Here is a 23,018-nt window from a genome sequence, read left to right on the forward strand (position 1 = left end):
TTTTTTTTTTTTTTTTTTCTTTTTCTCTCCAACTATTTCAATAATGCTTGATATACAGGGGGTCTGTATATCTATAGTATACAGATTTGTTGGATTATTATATATATTATAGTAATATTTGTGGTATACAGATTATAACATTATACATAACAATTTTATTGTATACAATGCTCAGATACACTGCAACTCATTGGAAATGAAGGGACAAAAAGCAGCAGTAAGGCAAGTAAAGGCAACAATGAAAATACATGTGCAGTACACAGTATAAAACACTCAGACAGCATAGGCTCCAATCTGATTTGGCAGAGTTTCTACAGCTGGATGCCCTTCCTAATGCCAAACACTCCGAGAGTATAGTGGGTGCTTTTACGTGCCACTGGCACGAAGGCCAGTCAGGCGATACTGGCAATGGCCACGTTCAAAATGGTGAATTTTACGTGCCACCTGCACAGGAGCCAGTCCTGCGGCACTGGCAACGATCTCGCTCGAATGTCTTTTCACGTGCCAGGAAGGTGACGCTGGTAACGATCATGCTCAAGTGGTGCTATTTACATCATCATCATCATCGTCATTTAACGTCCGCTTTCCATGCTAGCATGGGTTGGATGATTTGATTGAGGACTAGTGAAACCAGATGGCTACACCGGGCTCCAATCTGATTTGGCAGAGTTTCTACAGCTGGATGCCCTTCCTAACGCCAACCACTCATATAAATGGTTTCTGCTAATTTATAGAGGGAATTGGAAAAATGCCTTGCATTATATCATTAGGTCCTGTATTTAGTTATATTGAGTGTATATTCCACCAGGGTTGGCTTCACTTTCATCTTTATGGGATCAATAAAATAAATACCAGTTAGATACTCTTCTGAGGTCATTAATGACTATAACACTCTCACAAAATGTAGTGTTGTTCTTGTTAAAAGTTATTGTTGCCATTTTGACTAATCTGTTATGTTGTTTCCTGTGTGTAGAAAGCAGCCGAGAAGGTGCGAACAGCAAAACCACTGCGACCCCCGCCAGGAGAGAGTCTAATCGATTTTGAGGTAAGTACCTTGTTTGATGAAATCTTGCTTGAAGAAGGAAAAAGCTGATAAAGAGAGAATATATGTACACACACACACACATAGTGCAGGTGTGGCCATGTGGTTAAGAAGTTTAGCTTGCAACCATGAGATTCTGGATTTCTTTCCACTGTATAGTATCTTGGGCAAGTCTCTTCTGCTTTAGCCTGAAGTTGAATGAAACCTTGTGAATGGAATATAGTTGGCAAATTGTGTGAAATATAGATATCATGCTTACATCAGCTTTTTTATGATTGCATAGGTTGAATGAGTGTTTTTCAAGCAATCTTATTGTGGTAGTCCTTTCATATCTCCTTCATGAAGCTCACTCTGAAATCAGCTTCCAGCAAATCTCTTATTTTCTTAGGTCTTTCTCCTCTGTTACTCCCGTCTTCATGGAGGTGCAATGGCCCAGTGGTTAGGGCAGCGGACTCGTGGTCATAGGATAGCGGTTTCGATTCCCAGACCGGGCGTTGTGAGTGTTTATTGAGCGAAAACACATAAAGCTCCACGAGGCTCCGGCAGGGAATGGTGGCGAACCCTGCTGTACTCTTTCACCACAAATTTCTCTCACTCTTTCTTCCTGTTTCTGTTGTGCCTGTAATTCAAAGGGTCAGCCTTGTCATACTGTGTCACGCTGAATATCCCCAAGAACTACGTTAAGGGTACAAGTGTCTGAGGAGTGCTCAGCCACTTGCACGTTAATTTCACGAGCAGGCTGTTCCGTTGATCGGATCAACTGGAACCCTCGATGTGCCAACAACTCCTCCCTTCTTCTTAAATAGCTTGCCACTGCTCACTCCAACTATCAGCCTTCATTTGCATCCGTAGCAGTGCAGTCTTCTCTCTAGTGAACTACATTTAATTTGTCATTCATCCAGTTTCTTTTTTCTTTTTCTCTCTTTCTCCTTCATTCCTGCACATAAATATTACACATCCAGCTGATCAAGCTGTCATTTCTTTCCAAAACTTCATACATCCTCCACATTCGTTGTCCATGTTTTGCTGCCATGCAATATTGCCCTTCTGGAGCCTGGTGTTGCCATCCGGTTTCACCAGTCCTCAGTCAAATCGTCCAACCCATGCTAGCATGGAAAGCGGACGTTAAACGATGATGATGATGACGATGATGATGATACACAAGCCTTGTTCAATCTGTCCTTCACTCAGAGACAGAAACCCTTTGTTACCAGCAGCGGTAACAGTTCTCTGAAATTTTCCCTTCTCGCTCTTATTCCAGCTACTTATGCTTTCAGAATACCCACCTCTACTGCTAGTTAGTTCAATTAGGTAATAAAAGCCATTAATCTTCTGATCATTGGAAAGAATATATTTCATAGGTGCTCTTCTGCTAACTATTACTGTGCATCTACTTGAGAGCTTTTGTTGTCAACCTGTCTGTGATCTCCCTGCACTTTTTGTGTTTGGTTTGTAACTCCTACCTATTCCTAATTTTTACATATTGAGCACGGTCACCTTCCTGATTGCTGTAGTTCTGTCTTCTTCACAGTTAACTCCAAAACTTTCACTAAGTTTACTTTGTGACTTTCCAACTTTTGGATTTACTTCCATTTAGGATTTTTGTTTCTCTTATCCTTTGACTTGTCCAACTATGAGAACTAAAACTTCAGCACCTTAAGCACATGTCTTTAACTCCAGACCAACTTGTATGTGAATTTCGTTGATAGAAACTGAAAGAATCTCATCATGTATGCTTGTTTACATTTACCCTCTACGAAAGTCGACAAATCATCCACTTTTTGGTGTCTTTAGTGACGTGAAATAACAGACCATTGGCATCCATCTGTAAAACAATGCTTCAGTAATATATTAATCAAACTCAGGCTAGCATTGGCTAACAAATGATAATGATAAAGTTATATATTATATACCAATGTTTAGGAAGACACACACACTGTACATATGTGTGTATTTGTATGCTTCTTCCCCCTCCCTACTCATTTATTGCTCACTCCCTCCCATCCATTGGATACTCATCCCCTTAATAGGTATCCCCAGGTGGTGGGATACTTTATTGGGAAACTTGAAACAAGGGAAATAACTGAAATTTTCCTGTACTGTTCTACAAATATCAACCACAAATCCAGTTTTCTTTTGTTGCTGTGGAAGTGGGTACTACGATCTGATGGATTGAAAAGCGAAGTTAAGCTCCATGAAATTTTGATTAACTACATACAAAAATTTATAAAAATTTAATGGCGAGGAGATAATGAGATATACTATTCCCAATGATGCTCTGAGTCACAATAGTAAAATGAAGTTGCTTCAGTTGGAAACAGAAATCACATCAAGGTTACTCACACTCCATGTTACTCTGGTTGTTCTGCAAACTAATGTACATCCACCCAATAACTGAACATGTAATTTATTGTACCACATGTTGTAGGTGGCATTAATCTTAGTTTCTGCATGTGTATCTATGTATGCATATGTGTTGTAATACTTGTATAGTACTTTTGTGAAGTATTTGTGTGTGTGGCTGCTTTTCTATAATGTCATGGTGTTGAGTTTTTCTCTCTCTCTCTTCCCTAGGATGATGACCAGGAATCCCTACTACAGCGACAACAGCGAGAAGAACAGTTGATGCAGCAACAGGAAATTATTGAAGAAGACACAGCCTTGATCCTTGAGAGAGAAGAGAGGATAAGACAGCTGGAGGTGGGACACCACACACATACACACAAAATCCCAAACAATGCTTTCATATTTCCCCCAAACATAATACCCTTACACACAGTATTTTATAGAGGCTCACTCACCATTTTAAACCTGAAACTACGTGATTGAGTTGTGTACTTTTTCTCGGTTAAGAAGTTTGCTTCCCAACCATATGGATTCAGGTTCAGTCCTAACTGTGTGGCACCTTGGCTATATGTCTTTTTATAGTCCTCTGCCATCCAAAGCTTCATGGGTGAATTTGGCAGGTGGAAACTGAAGCCTGTTGTGTGTGTAGGTTGGGTGGCATCTATTTTCTTGCCTGTGACATTGTGCTATTCTTGTCAATCATTACCTTCACAAAAAGTATCATCTGTCACGAAGACATATCTGGCCATTGTGCTGTTCATATTCAAATAACTACAGAAGGTATTATTTTGCTTGGAATCAGTTGAGGAAAAGCAATGTGATGGGTATAGAAAAGCTGTAGAAAATTTACCTCAACAAATTTCGTCTGATCCATGCAACCATGGTAAAGTGGACATTGAAGTGATTTTAAATTATTTAGATCACTCCACTACATTGATGCATATGACTGTAGTTAAGAAGCTTGCCTCACTACCATACATTTTCTGGTTTAATTACATTGTACAGTACTTTGAACAACCATATTTTAGCATTTACCGAAACTTGGAGAGAAATTTTGTTGGCAGAAACGTTGCTACAACAATGTTTGAATACACTCTAAAGTGGTTGGCATTAGGAAGACCAGCTGTTGAAATCATGCTGAAGCAGACATTGGAGTTTGATGCAGCTCTCTGTCTCGTCTGTTCATGTTGAACTAGGCAACTCATCCCAGCATGGAAAAGAGATTTTGATATATAAATGGAAATCATGTTGACTGGGACCTGAACAGAAATACCTGTGGATATTTATATCACAGAGTTTTCTCCCCTCGTGCCAACGTTCATTTTACTTTCTGCATTAAGAAATATGTATGGGAATATTTTCTTTGATATAATATGGTGCCCTGGTATGGCTAAAGTCCATTAGCTGAAACTAATAAAGAGATTCATATTTACAAACGTACTCAAATCAATTTAATTACTGTATTGTTGCTTCTGTGTTTTGTAGGGTGACATTCTGGATGTGAATGAAATCTTTCGAGAACTTGGGACCTTGATCCATGAACAGGGAGACGTAATAGGTGAATTTCATCTGTTTTTCTTTGTCTTATGTCATAGAATGCTGTCCTCTGGCTTGCAAGTTTCTGTCAAGCCGTCCAACCCGTGTCAGCATGAGTTAGATAGTTTGACAGAGGCCAGTGAGTCAGAAGACTGTGCCAAGCTTGACTGTCTGCTTTGGCATGGTTTCTATGGCTTGATGGCCTTCCTAATGCCATGCACTTCACAGAGCATACTGTGTACTATTTATTTCAGTCATGAAAATTTATAAAGTATCATTAAATAATAAGCACGTGCACTGGATTTATTTCACTTCTTCATTATTTGTCATTTGGTTAACTATTTTATCAATTAACTAATTGTTTGATTAAACATTCGGTTTTATCAATCAGTTATGTTTATCAAAGGCCTTTCATTGCAACTTCAATGAATATGCACTCTCCATTTCAGATCAGCTTCAGGTCAATCAATTTGTTAATTGGTTAAATAGTTGAGCAATTGGCAGATAACTGAAATAGAACCAGTGCTTGTTTTTACTATAGGCAAGATACAACGCTCCCAAGATACAACAAAATCTGTTTCAATGCACAAATTCACATCAAAAATCTTGCAAACCAAATACAAAAACAAAATATTAAATAACTTTTTGCTATTTTCCAGATTCCATTGAAGCCAATGTAGACAATGGATATTCACGAGTTGAGAGTGGAATGCAGCAGTTAACTAAAGCTGCATCACATCAGGTGGGTTTTATGATATTTTGTTAACCAGAAAGCAGTTTTAGCCAGTGGCATGATGGTTTCATTTATTTTCTTATATGTCACTATCTTGATTGTCAATACTAATGCATGAAATTCCTTCTATACTTTTTGCTTTTTCTTTTCAATTTCTCCCTTTATTTATCTAAGAAAGAAGTGGGTTAGAGCCTATAGCTATCTCAAGCGAGCCCAGAGTTAATTTGTAATAGATGAAAAGGGTTGGTTAATCTTCTGTTTTATTTGTTGGAGACTAAAGATAAAACACACAGGGACTGTGGTTCTGGAGAAGCAAGAATTGTAGGTCTGAGATTGAAGTAATTAATGCACTGAAGCTGACTGGATAAGCTGTTGAGTTATTATTCTATCTTTCAGTCATAGTGTCCAGATCTTTCAGAGACTGTTTTCTAATATAGTGTTTTCTAAAGCTGGACACTTTCAGTTACTTAACACCAGAACTAACAAACGCTTATCTAGCCCAGTTCAATGTGTGTTTATTAAAGGCACACTAAGTTAGTGTGCTTTAATTAATTCCAGCTTGACAAAGCTTTGTACATGCCAGCAAATTTATTTGCTGTTCACATATAAGAACAGTACTTATTGGTAAGGCTAGTGACCTAAGAATAAAGGATTCTGTGTCATTCTGACAAAGCATAATGATGCAGAAATGTCCTACAGTTCGTTAATACCATTCACAACCCAGTTCAATAAGTTTCCTCATACATTGTCTATGAGAATTTCTCTTTGGAGATAATTACTACAGTGGAGGTATTTTCACATTTGGGTGTACAGAAACATGTTAATATAAATGTACAATTATTTTTGAAGTGTTTAGTGGGAGATATTGTAAGAATGATAGGTGATTGAGAAATTATTGTATGAAAGAGCTTTAAGTATGTGTATGAGTAAGGAGTATAAAATAGAAGCAGCTGTTGGGAATAGAATTTTAAAACAAGCTAATGTTTGGTCCTTAAGACTTAAACAAGCCTTTGTTGCTTTACATACCAAATAAGTTACATCAAATGCTGAATTATTTTTATTGTAAATCACATTATTGATAGGAACCCTGGAAGGGCAGAGTGCAATATCTAAACCAACATTGCTATTGATTTAGGTTTTTTAGTTTCTTTTTTGGAATGTTTCATGTTTTCCACAAATGTGAAACTGGTCCACAGCCTGATGAAGGTCAGGTTTTGGACAGTTCCTTTCATTGGGGAAAGATTCTAACAGCACACTTTTTGTGCATCGCACAGCCTGCAAGCCCTCTTGCCTCTGATCCTTCTAGTCCCTTGCCAAGAGAATCTCTACCAACTTTACAGAATCCTGCTAATCATCACTCTTCAACCGACATGGCTCCGTAAGTAACACACTTGCAGAGATAGCTTCCATATTTGCTGCCCACTTTGCCTCCAATTCCACAAGACTTCTTTAAACTTCTCTTCTTCAATCCTCATGTACATATATATGTATCAAGTACAAAACCTTCAGTCATTTCAATCCAACAAAGGCACTGACAGTATCCCTTCCATTTACCCTTGAATATTTTGCTCCAGTGCTGCTCTCTATCCATGCAATTCCATCCACACAGGAATCCATCCTTATCTTACAAAACTTTGTGTGTTCCATTTCGAGGAAGAGCACCGTCTCTCTCACTATCAACCTGTCACTTAACAATCACCTTCTCCAACAATTCAAGTCCTTCTCCTTCCTTGGTTTCTGTAGATTCAAATCACCCCCACCACACTGACCTACACCAGCTTTAGTATGTCCTAATGTTTAGTTATGGTTCCACATTTTCCCCGTTTGTATATTACCAACCTGCTTACTGTCGTCCATAACTATACTCTCACCAATATAGCTATTACTCTGCATTCCTCCTTAACTTTCTACACACAATTGTCATTCATATACAACCTTGATACTTTGTATCAAACGTATGCTGCTTTCATGAACTAAAACTTTGGAAACCTTTTCTAATGGGGGCATGGCAATTTTGTCTCCTTCAACAACACAAAGATACAGTTACTGAATATACCAAGGAAATCGTCTTGTACCTTCACCATCTTGAATAATAATCAATAAAAGATGTCAAAACTGCTACAAATACTCAGATGCACAATTACTGGTGATTATTTACTTAGAATATAAAAGCTACATTCCAAAGGCTTGTTTTCCACTTCAGGATTAGAAAATATTCAGCTTTGAACTGATGCAGGTCCACTGCAAAGCTCATATGAGACCCACAATGAAAATACTGCTTCCACATCTAGTTTGTGTTGCTGCACAAGCAAACACCTTAGATTGCATACAAAAAGAAGCCATATGGCAGATTGACAAAGACTCGTCAACCTACTTCAGTCTCTAACCCACAGGTGTCTTGTATCTTCACTATGTCTTTTTTTTACCACTCAACAAACTCAATCTGACCTATGCAAGGATGGGGAAATGGATTTTGAATTATCAATCTCATCAGTTTCAGAACCTTTGTGAATGTCATGGGTTCAACTCTCTCTTAACTAAACATTTAAAAATATATATTCTGTTAAATGATGATGATGAATATTTATATCAGGATTGCCAAATAATCCAAGATGCCAGGCTCAATCAGAACATTGAATTTTCTAGATCATGAATGTGGGTGTAGGTTTGGATCCCATGCTTGTTAGGTAATTTTTTTTTTAAGGCACAGGTGGCTGTGTGGTAAATTTGCTTCCCAATCACTAGGTTCCTTGGGTCAGTCCTTCTGCATGGCACCTTGGGTAAGTATCCTAAGTCAACCAAAACTTTGTGAGTGGATTTGGTAGGTGGAAACTGAAAGAAGCCTATCATGTGTGCATGCATGCACACACATACATGTAGGCATGCATATGTGTTTGTCCCCCCACTACTCTCACTATTGCTTGACAACTGATGTTGCTTTGTTTATGTCCCTGTAACTTAGCAGTTTGGCAAAGAGATCAATAGTGTTAAAAGATAAAGACTGGAACTGGTTCACTCAAAACCTTTCAAGGTGTTGCCCCAGCATGGCTACAGTCCAATGACTGAAACAAGAGGAAGATAAATACATTATTGCATTTTGCACAATTTGCTTATAGTCATAGTGTTTCTTCTTCAGTCCATTCTGTACATATACATGCCAAGTGCTAAACCTCCAGTCACTTCAGTTCAAGAAAGGTACTGATATCCCTTCTATTTCCCCTAAGTTTTGTGCTCCAGTACTAGCCCTTATACATGCTGTTCTCCCTACAAGAATCTTTCCTGATCTTTCAGTTCATTCCCAAGAATTGCAACTTCTCAGTCCTCACCAGCTACCAACTTATCACTTACCAACCAACTTCTCCAACACTTCAAGTCTTATTCCTTCATCATTCATCAAGGTGAACTAGATCCAAGTAGATACATTTTCTAACATTAAAAGGTACCCACGACTCTGGGATTTATATCAACCAGCAAACAATAGCAACAGTTGTTACAGGCAATCATTGAACTGCCATGTTTCTGATGATAGTAACGCTAAAGTATCTGCAACTCCATGGGGAACAAACAGTACTGTAGGAGACTATTAAGACCACCTGTTTTAGTTATCTTGCTGTTGTACATTGCCAAAAGATGCACAGAGATAGACGTTGCACAGTAGTTGGGTAAAGAAGATTCATGTGGAAGGAACCTGCAGAATAAAAAGACCAAGGAAGGTATAGGAAAAAGCAGTGAAAGCTGGTCTCAGACAACTGAACCTCTCAAAGATGACAAAGGCTCGCAACTGCTGATGGGACCTTATACTGGAGAAGACCCATTGTCGGCACAGATATGACTGTATGATTAAGAAGTTTGCTTTCCAACCACATGGTTTCAGGTTCAGTCCCACTGCATGACACTTTGAGCACATGTCTTCTTAGTGGACCGACCAAAACCTTATGAGTGGATTTGATAGACAGAAACTGACAAGTTGTGTGTGTTTCACTATCATACAAGCAATGTCATTCATTTCTGATATTCCATGGAAATATATCTGGCCTTGAGGAAATATTACCTTACTTGGAAACAGGTGAGGGTTGGCAACAGGAAAGACATCCAGCTTATGTAATCATGGAAAAGTAGATGCTAAAAACAATGATGGGCTTCCATGCAGTTTGTGTGTACCATATTCTGTGCACAAGATTTTAGTCAACTCAGAATCATAGTAAAAGATACCTACTCAAGGATCCACATAGGGTAATCAAACCTGGTACCTTGTACTTGCAAAGCAAACTCTTACTTTTTTCTTTAATACACACTCATGTTTGTGCCAACATATTTACCTTGTATTTTCATATTTGTTCTTTGATCAGAATAAATTGCTCAGCCGGACTTGACGAAGGACTTTATACCTTAAAGTCTTTCAACTGTTTAGATGGCATACTAGATAAAGTAGATGATTTGTACTTGAGTCATCATTTATTTAATGTTGATATGGTTGTAAAGAAATGATAGTTGAATTAAGAAAGGGCTGGAAGAAATTCAGGACACTGTTACCTTTGTTGGCAACAAAAGCATCTCTCTATATCTGTCTATTTATCTACCTATCCACGTGAAAGGTAGACTGTTATATGAAGCCTATGTTAAGATTTGGCAGTCTATGTGGTATTGAGACATGGAGCATTGGATGTGGAAGATCTGTGAAGAATGCTGAAATGTATTGGGTGTGTGAACGGAGAGTGGCTGAGTGTTACACATTTTAGGTAATGAATGCAAGGGAGATAACTACATTGTGGACGTAATGTAAATGGTATTAAGTGAATAATTATCTTATGATGTATGCATAAGTGTATGCAACTGAGAAAGAGGTGGAGAGAAGTGAAGTTACATTTTCAGTTCACCTGAATTGTCCTTCCATTTTTGTTCATTTAAAATTAAAGCGTGGTTGTGTGTTAAATTTGCTTCCCAGTCACATGGCACTGAATTCAGTCCCACTGCAGGACACTTAGGGCAAGTGTCTTTTTACCCATGGCCCTGGGCCAACCCAAGTCTTGTGAGCAGATTTGGTTCACAGGAATTGAAAGAAACCTGTCGTAAATGTGTTTTTGTTTGTCCTCCACTATTATTGCTTGACAACCGGTATTGGTTTGTTTATGTTGCCATAACTTAGCACGTTGGCCTTTGGCATAAAATACTAAGAGAATATGTTGCCTGGCTTAAAAAGAAAAAGTACTGGGGTCAATTCACTTGACTAAAATCCCTGAAAGCGGTACCCCAGCATGGCTGCTGTCCAGTGACTGAAACAAAAGAAAATAAGATGTGCTTACAGGTCTGTATATAGGCATGTACATATGGATATGTTACTCTTAGACATGTTAGCATTTATGTATATGTGTGTGTATATATATATATAATCACACACGTGATTATATATCAAACACCAACATTTAATGTGTGTGTGTGAATGTAGGGATATGTCTCTGTGAATGTGGATGTGCTCTTTTCTGGTACAGTTGTGTGAGTAGGCATGTATGTTCATAAATCTCATTTACTGTTACTAGCTCATATTTCATTGTATTCAAAATTTAAGAGTATTCTATTGTCTTAATACTTGATCATCGTAAACATTGTTGTGCTGTGCTTAATCTGTATCAGCTTGAACATACCAATATTAAAAGAAGAAGCATAACCCTTGTGTTTCTCTTTTGACTTGGTAAATATAAGTTTGCCACAGAATACATTCGTTAAATGTGTTTGTAAAGAATTTTAGATGGAAAAGTAGCAACAAGTCTTCTGATGTGAATCAAAATATGTAATAGAAAGAAATGTAACCTAGTCAGTAGTTATGTAGCTCCTCCATTGTAAGAAGCCTATTCTATTCTGGCTCCTTCTTTCCTACTTTAAATTTTTGTCTCATAAAGCTGCTTCTCTTTCTACTGTAGTCCAGTTCAATTGGGGAAAATCTTAATCATGCAATCAGCATGGTGACCTCACAAGTGCTAGTGCCATGGGGAAAAAAAGCACTCAAAACAATGGTTGGTATTAGGAACCAGCTTTAGAAACCATGCCAAAGTAAACAAGGCAATTTGCAGTCCCTCGACCCTGTCAAACCATCCAACCTATGCCAGCATGGAAAATGGGTGTTTAAAGAGGACGATGATGGCCATTTGTGTTCAATGGAACAGAAGTCACTGTAATAAATGAAAGGAAGACTTATCTTAATGGTTGCTCTAATAATTGGGGTTTGTGTGGTATGGAGGGTATAATCTATATTTTTACTCTTTGATTATTGCTCCCTGTCAGCTGTCATTTACTCCACCATTTCTCTGCTTTCTGTGGATTTGAGTTTACCATGAACTTTTGTATGATTAAGCATCAGTATTTAGCTATACTGTAGGACCCTTGTCACCTTAATACTTCTAACTACTTTACGTCTGTGGCCATGCTGTAGCATCCATCTTGCTCTAGCATTTGTCTTTGTAGTCACACCCCAGCAATTCTGACCAATCCTAACAAATGTTGTAGCTACTTCCCTAGGGTAGGACAACAAATGCATTGCTGTGACAGTCCTTGCTTACTTTTGCTGTGGTTGCCACCAAAATCTATGTGAAGGAGCCTGAAATAGGTAGAAATAGATTGTCAAGTGGAGAGAGAGAGAGAGAGAGAGAGAGAGAGAGAGAGAGAGAAATGTGTGTAGACGTTCACACTTTACTCTTTATTACGATTCATCACTGTACATTGTAGCATGCAGTATAGTCATCAGTTAGGCAGAGACCTGATATAATTTGAAAGATGAATCTATGGAATCGTACCGCATTCAAATAGCTACCTGTGTGCCATGAGATTGTTCTATCAGAGCTAACCTGCGATTGTACAACTATTACTTTTGCTAACACTTGTTTGTCATTATGTGAATCCTCCCTGATCCCTCATATCATGACTCTTCCCTAGTTTGTTTTCACTCCCTCCATTCCAAGTATGTATAAAAATGAATAATCTTATTGTTCTCTTTTCCAGAAAAAGTACCGTAAGAAGTTATGTCTGCTGCTGCTGATAGTGGTGGTGATTCTCGTTGTTTTAGGTATCATTATATACTTCACTCTACAGAAATAGACCAAAAACTGGATGTGAACTGTGATGATGGTTGTGGTGGTGGACACTGTAACACAGTTTCACTGTCCCTCATACTGTCTCCCCTCCTCCTTCCTCTGTGTCGCTGCTAAGTACACATCTATTAGTTGGTATACACACAGACACAATTGTATACCAATTCCTATACACTTGTGGTTGCACATGCATCCAGTTTCAGACACACACATGGACAACTGCATATCACATCATGTTACATCAAACATATAATTCTAAAAACAAATTGTTGGCTGCATCAGCAACAGCTAAAAAACTCAGTTTTTTTTTTTTTTTACAAGATAAAAAAAAAATTTTGCAAATTTAATTGAACAATGAAAATAAAATTACTTTGACAATGTGATTGTTGAAAACCTTGTCCAAGCCACAATTATGTGTTTGTGTGTGCACACACACATATGTATATATGTTACATGCATATGCACAAACACAAACACACATTATGCATGCACACTCATACATGGATACTTCTCATATGTATTGAATATATCTTTATATATCTCTTCAGTTTATCTTGAAAAATTATTTTTGTTATTACTATTATTATTATTATTATTATTATTATTATTATTGCAGCAAGCTGGCAGAACTGTTAGTCATTTGTACAAAATGCTTAGTGGCATTTCTTCTAATTCTTTACATTCTGAGTTCAAATTCCGCCAAGGTCAACTTTGCCTTTCATTTTTTTCAGGGTCAGTGAAATAGGTACCAGTTGAGCTCTAAGGTTACTGAAATTAAATAGTCCCCTCTCCCAGAATTTCAGGTCTTGTGCCTATAGCAGAAAGGATTATTATTATTATTGAAGTTCAAATGCCATGTGATATCAATTAAAAAAACTTAACTAGATCCAGTCATGTCCTGGATCTATTTAATCAACTGTACCCTCACCTATCAAATTATCTTGTTCCAATGTTAGAAATATTTCTATCAGAGAGTACAGTGAATGGCAGAATTATAGAGCACCAGATAAAAAAATATCTTGTGATATTTAGTCAAGGCCCTTTGTGTCAAGGGCTTTGACTTTCACAGTTAAAAATATAACCTTGTACTTTATAAGTTCAAATTCATCCAAAGTTGACTTTACTTTTCATCCCTCTGCAATCAATAAAATAAAGTATCTGTCAAGTACTAGGATGAATGTAATTGACTTATTCCTCTCACTATTATTGTCCTTGTGTCAAATTTAAAACTGCTATTAAAGTATTGAGCTGACAGAATTGTTAGCATACCATACAAAATGCTTAACAGCATTTCATCAGATTTTTATGTTCTGAGTTCAAATTCTGCCAAGGTTAACTTTGCCTTTTATCCTCTCAGTTAATAAAATAAGTACTAATCAAGCATTAGGGTTGATTTAATCAGCTAACCCCATCCCCCAAATTTCAGGCCTTGTACCTATAATAGAAAGGATTATTATTCCTATTGTTTTCATAGCAACTGATAGCCAGTGCAGATCATGCTATACGCTTTGCTGTATTGTTCTGAGATCATACGTTAACAAGGTCAAATTTGACCTTAATCTTTCTGGAGAAAATAAAAATGAAATACCAGTTGACTACTGGTGTTGATTTAATTCATCATACCCTCTTCCCAAATTCATGGCTTTGTGCCTCTTTGAGAAATCATCAACATTATTATTTTTTGAATGACCAAATATACAAACTCAGAAAAACAACAAGAAGCAACAAAATCCAAACGCATAGTGAAGTGATTTCTACATTTTTATCTTACACATTTATACAGTCACATAACAATGAACAATGAAACCATATACAGATACATTTGTGTCAAAAATACATATATACATACAATCACATGTATGTGTATGTAATTATATATATATATATAACAAAATATTGAATTTATGTTAATAAAGTTCATATTTTCATATGAACTGCTGCTTTTAAAATCGTTATATATTTCAGTGTTTTTATTTCTTTGATAAGTTTTAAAATGTGAAATTTACACATAACTACATGTATGTAAGAGAGAGAATTGACAATTTCAAGTTGTTTCATAACAGCACAAGATACAGGAGAGAAAGTAAGAGTGACCTAGGTTGAATAGCTTTTCTGGCAGATGAAACTTTTGACTTATATGCCTGCTGTATCATTGCCTAACAATATTTTTTCCTCATATAAGATGTCAATGCATACCAACTGGTTTTGATATATTGTGAGGAACTTTCTACATGGTTGCTCAACTTGCAAGAAATAGCTGCCAGATTTCCTTCTTCATATGAAATTGTTATGATTGGAATGCTTCTTATCATCTGATAAGGAGCAGTTGTAGAATATGAATGAATTTTTCTTAATCATTTGAATAACATTCTGTGGAAAGGAGCACCATGTGTAGAGGAGTCGGCACCTAACCAGAATTGAAATATTACATGTCTCTGCAAAGAGTCGGCCACAATCAGAATTGAAATATTACATGTCTCTGCAAAGAAACTGCACATAGTCATAATAACAAGTCAATTACTGTATCTGAGGGCATATAAGACCGAAGGAATGTCTTGAAAGAAAAAATCACCCTTGGTCCTGTATACAAAGTTAGGCCTATAAACTGGCAGTTGGTTACGACAATGAGGGTTTAATTAACGGCCTACTCATGAAATTAACATGCGAGTAGCTGAGCACTCCACAGACACGCATACTATTAACGTAGTTCTCGGAGATTCAGCGTGACACAGAATGTGACAAGGCCGGTCCTTTGAAATACAGGTACTACTCATTTTTGCTATCTGATTGGACTGGAGCAACATGAAATAATGTGTCTTACTCAAGGACAAGGTACTGCTGGGAATCGAGCTCACAGCTTTCTGATCATGAGCCAAACAAACTAACCTCTCAGCCACATGCTTTCACTACAAAGTGGAGCCTATATTACATGCACTAAGAGCTTTTCCTGCCATATGCACTACTGAAATTGGGATTTGTCTAATATACCCATGCATCTTTTATACCAAGCATGAGCAACCTTTTATAAGAAGTGGGTCACAAGAGACATGGCTTGTCCTCAGGCAGGGTCCACTACTAAAAAAATTTAGAATTTTTTTTATTTGGTTTACAAGTCAAAAAGTCCTGCAGTTTGCCCATTAGTTTCATACCATTAAACAGGGTACATTATGGACAACTAGTGGTGATGGATTTCTGTTATTCGATTAAATCCATTACCAGCTCCTCAATTAACATTTAAGTGGCTGAATATTCCACAAATATGTGTACTCTTAATGAAGTTCTTAGGCAGAATCAACATGATGCAGACAAAGCCGAACCTTTTGAATTACAGGTACAATCCAACCTACAGGCTTCTATTCAGTTTCCATCTCACCAATTTTATTCATAAGTTATAGAAAGTGATGTTTTCTCCAAAATGCCATGTAGTGTGACTGAACCTGTAACTTCATGGTTTCAAAACAAACTTATTATCCATTCAGCCAAACTGTGCCTACCTCGAACAATTATGTCTTTGTTAAACGTGTGTCTGTTACTATTTTACCTCCCAGACATGCATATTGTGGGCATATACTAGTGTCCATTCTTATGATTATGTCAGCTATGATTTCCATCATAAGCAAGTATATCTTAAACTTGTTTCATTTCAAAAACTGTTAAGTAACTTAACTTCTTATTTTTTTCTCCAAAAATTATGTTGAAACACATTTAATGCTATTAAACCTTGGGAGAGGCATTATGCCGGTAATAAACCAGTGCGTGTGTTTATTACCGGCATAATGCCTCTCCCAAGGTTTAATAGTATTTCTTTCAACACACGTATTCACATCGAGAATCTTGCACACCAAATACACATACGAAACATTTAATGCTATCATCCAGATAATTGTCAATTTCTTTTTCCATGCTCATGTTTTTCCACAGCCAGATGCTCTTCTCCCACCTGTTTCCAAATGAGGTAATAATCTCCCAGTCTATTAAGCAACAAGCGGCCCAGACATGGTTATATATGAAACAAGCAACACCATTTGAATGAGCCTTTTATTTACAAAGGTCCTGGTTTTTCTTCTGAGCCCATCTAGCTATGTAGTGTGTAAAACTTTGTTTGCACAAGGCCTTTACTCAATGTCCGTTCCCAGTGTCTATCATATATTTAAAATACATTCCAGCTAGAAAGACTTGGAGAAATAAACCAATCTGAAAAAAGACTATGGAAGCTCAAAGACCCAGCAAATAGACAAAAATTTAGAGATTTACTAATGGAAGCTTCTGACAAAAGAGAGTAAGAGTTGGGGACATATAGCTTAGAGGACAATTGGAAGATCCTGTAGGACAATTTTCTGAGGGCTATGGATGAAATCTGTGGTTGGTGCAAAATCGCAGTTAGATTAAGGGTGACATGGTGGTGGAGTAATGAGGTTGACAGTGCTATAAAAGACAGGCCTGGAAAGATGGTGGAAGCAGAGAATTATATCAGGTAATGAAAGGGGCAGCTGGGCATCATATATATAGCAAAAGGAGTAGCTGAAGGTAAGAGATTTGCAAATGTTCTACAGCATGAGGTATTCAGGATTGCAAAGCAGTGTCTCAGAGAAAATAGAGATGTGGCAGGTGAGAAATGTGTGCGAATGTATAATGGTATGCTTGCACTTAGTGACTCAGAGAAGAAAGATGCATGGAAGTGCCACTATGAAAGGTTACTAAATGTGGAAAATGAATGGGAGAAGGAGAGTTTACCAAATATCAAGCCAATTGAGGGACCAGCTATCAGAGTTGATAGCATAATAGATAAGACAATTAAGGATATGAAAACAGAGGAAGCCCCTGGGCCATCAGAAATCACTGCTAAGAGGATTAAAATTTCAAGTGGTGTAGGATACAGCTTAGTCACCCGTATAGTTAGGCACCATCCCCAATGACTGGTGTAGTAGTAGTATTATAGTTAGCTGCTACAAGGGGAAAGGTGATTCCTTAGATAGAAACAACTACAGAGGTATTAAATTGCTAGGCCAAGTTATGAAAGTTACTGAGAGTAATCTTAATGACTTGGTCAAGCAATTTAATACCTCTGTAGTTGTTTCAATCTAAACTAGATGAGATGCAGTTTGGTTTTGTACCTAGGAAGAGTACCACAGATGCCATCTTCCTCGTGAGACAGCTGCAGGGAAAGTACTTGGCCAAAAGTAAGCCATTGTACTTCACCTTCGTCAACCTGGAGAAAGCTCCCCATTCTGTTAAATGGTGGTCTCTAAGGAAGTTAGGCATGGAGAAGTGGCTTGCTAAAGCTTTATAAGCATGTACAGAGGTGCTGTCAGTAAGGTGAGAATCGGCCATGAATACATTGATGAATTTAGCATACAGGTAGGGGTTTACCGGGGCTCAGTTCTCAGCCCACTCTTATTCATTATAGTCCGCCAGGCCATAACAGAGGAATTCAAAACTGGGTGACTATGGGAACTGCTGTATGCTGATGAGCTTTCTCGAATTGGAGAATAATTCCAGGTATGGAAAAAAAAACTGGAATCAAAGGGCCTTAAAGTTAACCTAGCTAAAACCAAAGTTGTTGGCCCCTGCTCAGTATGTAGGAAAGGAGTTGGAAGAAATTCCATTGGTTTCACCCAGTGTAAATTATGGACACATTAGAGGTGCAGTGGAATCACGGGTAGATAAACAGATAAAGTCATCTTTGTATGTGACATGTGCAGGAACAATAAGCACACAGGACTTAGATTCTCTCAAATACCCAAGAGGCTTTCTTGAGATTGTAGATAGTTTCTGTTACCTAAGTGACCAAATTAACAATGGTGGAGGATGCTCTGAAAGTATTGCTTCTAGAATAAGAATTGGGTGGGGGTAGTTCAGAGAGCTATTACCTCTGTTGGCAACAAAAGGACTCTTTCTCAGAGTGAAAGGTAGACTATATGATGCTTGTGTGCGAACAGATATATTCCATGATAGTGAGACATGGGTTCTGAATGCAGAAGACATGCATAGACTGGAGAGAAATGAAAGTAGTTTGCTCCATTGAATGTGCAACATCAGTGCACATATACGGCAAAGTGCAAATGTATTGAGAGAAAAGTTGAGCACAAGAGGAATGAGATGTAGCATACAAGAGAGAAGACTATGCTGGTTTGGACATGTGATGCATATGAATGAGGACAGCTGCTTAAAGAAGTGCAGATCACTGAAAGTGGATGATGCCCACAGAAGAGGGAAACCCAGGAAGACGTGGGATGAAGTGGTAAGGACCAATCTCAGATTGTTGGGCCTCACGGAGGAAATGACAATGGACCGTGATGTACAGCAATAGGAAGTTGTAGAGAAGACCCGCCCATGTCAGCAAAACTGAGTTCTAGAAGCGGTCTGTGTCCCATCCACACTTAAGAAAACTTCTCACACACTCTACCACAACAAACCAAACTATATTTCTACATCTCTTCTCTTCCTCACATTTCTACTTCATACACTATGCTTACCTCCCACTCCCCACCTCTTGGCCCTGTACCACTGTATCATTGTGCTCTGCTAGTCCCCAACCTGTGAGTTCCACCCACAGAAAGCTTTTCACTCACCTTATCCCAACAAACTAATCTACATCTCCACATCTCTTCCTCATATTTCCTCCTTCATACACTAATCCTAGCTCTCAATCCTGTTCTCATGGCCCTGTTCCTCTGTATCATTGTTATCCAGTAGCCCTCCGACTCTATATATACCTAAGTTTTCGCCACTTTTCCCCTCCCTCTGCACTCTTTAATCATTCTTCCTTCACAATATCCTACCACTTATAGTGTTTCGAACCTCAAGGGTATGCCCTGGTACTTTCCACCATCTATCTCTCTTTCTTTCTTTACTCAACCATCCCATTTATATTCTGATCTCTGTTCCTTGTGAGTATGCCCAGCATTTTGCCGCCATCTCCATCCTGTAGTCTCCTATTTTCTCTCTCTCTCTCTCCTGCACCTCCCTCAGGTTGGGTAACCACATATTTCCTTTGCAGTAGCACACCGGTTTCTGTCTTCATTCCTGATCTCTCTCTCTCTCTCTCTCTCTCCAGTCGGGTAGCCTTGGACCTCCTCTACAGCAAGACACCTGTTTCTGTCTCTCTGTCTCACTATAACCTTTCATCACCTGACACAAGATCAGCTCCTCCAATGCCTCCTCCCCTCTTAAAGTTTTTTTTTGTCTTGCAAGTACTTGGTGACTCTATCAGTGCAGGTGCCACTTAAAAGCACCCAGTCCACACTGTAAAGTGGTTGGTGTTAAGAAAGGCATCCAGCGGTAAAAATCCTGCCAAAACAATCACAGAAGTCTGGTGCAGGCTTCTGCCTGACCGGCTCTTGTGAAACTGTCCCACCCATGCTAGCATGGAAGGTGGATGTTAAACGACGATGTTGATGATGGTGATGTCCTGTGACACATCACTTGTGAAGAAGCCCAGATGTGTTTTTGTAGTGGACTGCAAGCAAATGACACTATTTACAAAGCCATTGTCTGCAAACAAGCAGACGCATGTAGACTTGAGAAATACAGACACACATGTATACATACATATATGATGGGCTTCTTTTAGTTTCCTTATTTCTTTACTGCCCACAAGGGGCTACACACAGAGGGGACAAGCAAGCACAGACAAACGGATTAAGTCGATTACATCGACCCCAGTGTGTAACTGGTACTTATTTAATCGACCCCGAAAGGATGAAAGGCAAAGTCGACCTCATTGGAATTAGAACTCAGAACATAGCAGCAGATGAAATACCGCTAAGCATTTCGCCCAGCGTGCTAACGTTTCTGCCAGCTCACCACCTTCAGGCTTCTTTTAGTTTCCATCCACCAAATCCACTCACAAGGTTACCTAAAATTAAAACAAATTGGAATAGAGAATATTTGATATGTAGTGAATTGCCATAAAAGGTTGACTATATTCAGTGATGTTCAATGAGATGAACTCACATCCACAAACTTGCTTTGCAATTTAAACTAAGTCAGCTGACATACCATATTTGCAGCCAGATCAGCAGCAGCATTACATTGCAATCCTTTCTGCATTCCTTTTTAATCAAGTTTACAACTACCCTGCAGTCTGCTTCTTTCTTTGTTAAAATATGTTTGTTAGTAAATTGTGTGGTTCTACAGAACATAGTTGATCCGTAGAGAAATAAAAATAATGAATGTAAGGGTTTCAGTTTAACCTAGCACCGGCCAATTTAATTATCATCATCATCATTTAACATTCACTTTTCCAAGCTGGCATGGGATGGATGGTTCAATGGGATCCAATGAGTCAGAAGACAGTATCAAGCTCTAATGTACGCTTTGATATGGTTTCTGTGGATGGATGTCCTTCATAATACCGACCACTTTACAGAGTATTGTTTTGTTTTTTGTTTCTTTTTTTTAAGATACCAGCACTAGCAAATATGGTAAGTAATTTGCTAGGCAAAAATGCTTCCTTGACTGAGTTGGACCATAGTAGAGAGGAGAGTGGCTTTATACCTGGTATTGAGAGGTTGATATATATGAAAGAGGAACAGGCATAGATGTCTTGCTAGAGAGAAAATATATGGCTATCCTGCATTATATGACATGGGTGGAAATAGCTGGAAAGAAGACAAAGATGGTGGTGACAAGGTGTCAGAATATAATCTCAAGATACAAGGTGAGCCTAAGAGAGAATATAAAGAATCTGGAATGGTGGGTGTATGAGTTTATAAGATTATGAGAGAAAAGTGACAGATGGTTAAAGATGGGGATAGAGGTGAATGGTGAACAAGAGTAAGAGACATGGTTTTCAAACATATTTGAAAAAGGAAAGAAGCAGTGTGGTTATAAACAGAGAGACAGCTAACAATGATCAGTAACCACACATCTGTAACCCATTAGCAACTATCAGGATCTTTACTATAAATGAACTATGTTATGTTCTTTACTTCTATATCTGCTCCATTATCTTGTTGTATCACATGTGATATTCAAAAGAACCATCATTTGACAATAGAACATTGTAAAACAAATAGTAGTGGACTAGACCTGCTTTCATAATTAATTCATTGTTTCAATAGTTAGTATTTGTTCAGGCAGAATTTTTTTTTTTAGATATTGTTTCTTTTAAATCAAATATATATTTATTAGGTTAATGTAAATTGTCAACAATTACACTGGTTTATAGAGAAACAGAGGCAAACATAAAAATAGTTGTTCTAACCTAATTTTAGGGTGCTGATTTCAGATACAAAACCAGTTTTCACTCATCACCTCTAGATTTTGTGACATACATTATTGTGATTTTGCAACACGTAACCATATATATGATCAATTTTTTTTTTTTTTTTCCAGATTTTTGTGATACATATGATACATATCTCTACAATGGCTCCAGGCACTTCAAAACACTGAAGATGCATCAACAAGGTAAATTCATTCTGCTACATATGTGGGGATTTCATAACAGTTGCACAGCACCAAACAATTACTTCCCTCCTGAGAACTGTTTACTTTCATCATTTTGACTGTAAAATTGGAGATCAGGACAAATCCTGGGCCTCACACATCTGTTGTAAACCCTGCTACAATGGACTAACTGCATGGTTTAACAGCAAGAAAGTAGCCATCAACTTTGCTGTCCCGATGGTCCAGAGAGAGCCATGAAGCCGTGCAGATGATTATTTTTGTTTAAGAAATATAACAGGTTTCAATGCTTCTTCTAGAAGAAAGATCAAATATCCCAACCTTCCCTTAGCTATAAGACCTGTTCCCCACTCAGATGATCTCCCTGTCCCTAGCAAATAAAAGTGATAGAACAAAGCTGTTCAGAAAATTGAATTCACCACATCAAAATTAGTAAATTAGTAAATTCACATCCTTGCCTCATATCAAAAAAAAATTTTTGTAAACCAGTTTTATCAATAATTTAATTGTTTTATTGATGCAGTTACAATTATAAAGGTAGGGATATGTTATGCATGTGTTCGAGTGAATCATTCAAGCTGCACGTGTTACAGGTTGGAATTGTATGATTTTTTTTCTCCTCACACAGTCAGAGACTGTTGTCATATAGTCATGTAAAATATTTAAGTATAGATATATATACACATATTTATACATAGACATAGTGAAATATAGTGATTATAAAGACAGAAGAATATTTATGATCCTGATACTTATCTCTCACTGCCTTGTCCTCTTAACTATTTTAATAGCTACCTTGTAGAGAGAAGTTACATCTGTCACATGAAGTAAGATAAACTCCTTGATACTAGGCTGTTTTATTTATATA

General features: G+C 37.8%; 1 protein-coding gene across 2 annotated transcripts in view; it reads left to right on the forward strand.

Moving 5' to 3' along the window:
- Positions 1-14,694, forward strand: part of LOC106876146 (syntaxin-7) — a 32,673-nt gene extending 17,979 nt beyond the window's left edge. The window contains exons 7-11 of one of the 2 annotated variants that reach the window (XM_014924570.2): positions 974-1,045; positions 3,617-3,742; positions 4,874-4,946; positions 5,584-5,666; positions 12,651-14,694. In XM_014924570.2, coding sequence (XP_014780056.1) covers positions 974-1,045; positions 3,617-3,742; positions 4,874-4,946; positions 5,584-5,666; positions 12,651-12,746 — 450 coding nt within the window. In that variant the 3' untranslated portion in view covers positions 12,747-14,694. Of the gene's footprint in view, positions 1-973; positions 1,046-3,616; positions 3,743-4,873; positions 4,947-5,583; positions 5,667-6,931; positions 7,055-12,650 lie in introns of those variants that run through there. The other variant, XM_014924569.2, reaches the window with a different exon arrangement.
- The last annotated feature ends 8,324 nt before the right edge of the window (positions 14,695-23,018 follow it).

This window comes from Octopus bimaculoides, chromosome 5 (genome assembly GCF_001194135.2).
Source record: "Octopus bimaculoides isolate UCB-OBI-ISO-001 chromosome 5, ASM119413v2, whole genome shotgun sequence".
In the NCBI taxonomy this organism is placed as follows: domain Eukaryota; kingdom Metazoa; phylum Mollusca; class Cephalopoda; order Octopoda; family Octopodidae; genus Octopus; species Octopus bimaculoides.